General features: G+C 45.0%; 1 protein-coding gene across 1 annotated transcript; it reads left to right on the top strand.

The window, feature by feature from the left end:
• Positions 1 to 42: 42 nt before the first annotated feature.
• Positions 43 to 941, top strand: PPTG_07151 (hypothetical protein; the record flags this gene model as incomplete). Its single annotated transcript, XM_008901306.1, has 4 exons — positions 43 to 117; positions 180 to 209; positions 282 to 685; positions 782 to 941. The coding sequence occupies 4 exons, from the start codon at positions 43 to 45 to the stop codon at positions 939 to 941; spliced, it is 669 nt and encodes a 222-aa protein (XP_008899554.1).
• Between the last annotated feature and the right edge of the window lie 182 nt (positions 942 to 1,123).

The raw sequence follows: 1,123 nt of genomic DNA, 5'->3' as shown, positions 1-1,123 counted from the left end.
CGGACGCCCTTTTCGAGCTTAGCTCTTCCTCCGGACCTGAAGATGGCGACCGTGATGGTACCTTTAAACTCGATAGCGACTCGAGTGACACGTTACAGGAACTTCTGGACGAAATTGGTTAGTGCTAATTTGCAAATAATGTTCGTATATGACCATTGTCTAACATTTATCGATATCAGATTCAAGCGCCACAAGATCGCAACAAACAGGTTTATTTTGGATGATATTAATGGTATTATTAATAGCTAACAAAAACTGCGGTATTTTTTGTTGTAGCTAAGCCGGACAGCCGCGCTTCCAAGAGGAAAAACCGTCTGCACCGACTAACAAGACCAGCAAAACGACGACGGCGTCGGTGGCTTGCTGTACACGACAGCTCTGCCGAGGACAGTCTTGCAGAGACTATATCTTTGTCATCTGCAGATGATGAACATGACAAGAAAACCAAAATACCCGTTCAAGACCCCACCGTTGGTCGAACGCCACGGGTCAGGCGTACCAAGTCGTATCCGGAACGTTTGGCAATGGAATCAGACCGTGTGAACTTTGTAAATAAGGTTCCGCCGATGCCACAACTTGAGTTTTCGACATGGGAAGAGCTCAGCGATGAAATGGAGAAATGTTGCAGCGAGAACTTTCTACTATTCAGGGCTCGAGACACCCAGACGGTGAAAAAACACAATTCGTAAGTACAATTCGTATTAAAGTATATTAGTTTTAATTTATATCAGACTCGGACTACAACTCACAATGTTATTATTTGCTATGTTGTGTGTTATAGGTTAGCTAAGCTGCAGATACCAAACAAGATGCAGCACAGCTACAAGGTGTTTCGTTGCACCCATGGTTGTCTTCAGAAATCTCGCAGTAAAGGTTTGCGGAGTACGCCAACTAGGTACACGAGCCTGCTCAGCCCGATGGTACAAGTTGTGGACTTCTAATGTTGGGAATGGTTTACGCTTTCTTGCGCAACGCCCATCGGTTTGAGCGCCATCGTATCACGAGTGCTTACGTACGAGTGATGAGGTTGAGCTTGACTTGGCTGCTGCTGTGCACAACAAATTCTGCCTTACGAAATGATGAAGAATTTGGAAAAATGCAGAAGACAGATGAAGAGGTTACT

Source organism: Phytophthora parasitica, assembly GCF_000247585.1.
Source record: "Phytophthora parasitica INRA-310 unplaced genomic scaffold supercont2.11, whole genome shotgun sequence".
Classification (NCBI taxonomy): Eukaryota; Oomycota; class Peronosporomycetes; order Peronosporales; family Peronosporaceae; genus Phytophthora; species Phytophthora nicotianae.
This window is presented reverse-complemented; position numbering and strand designations above follow the sequence as displayed.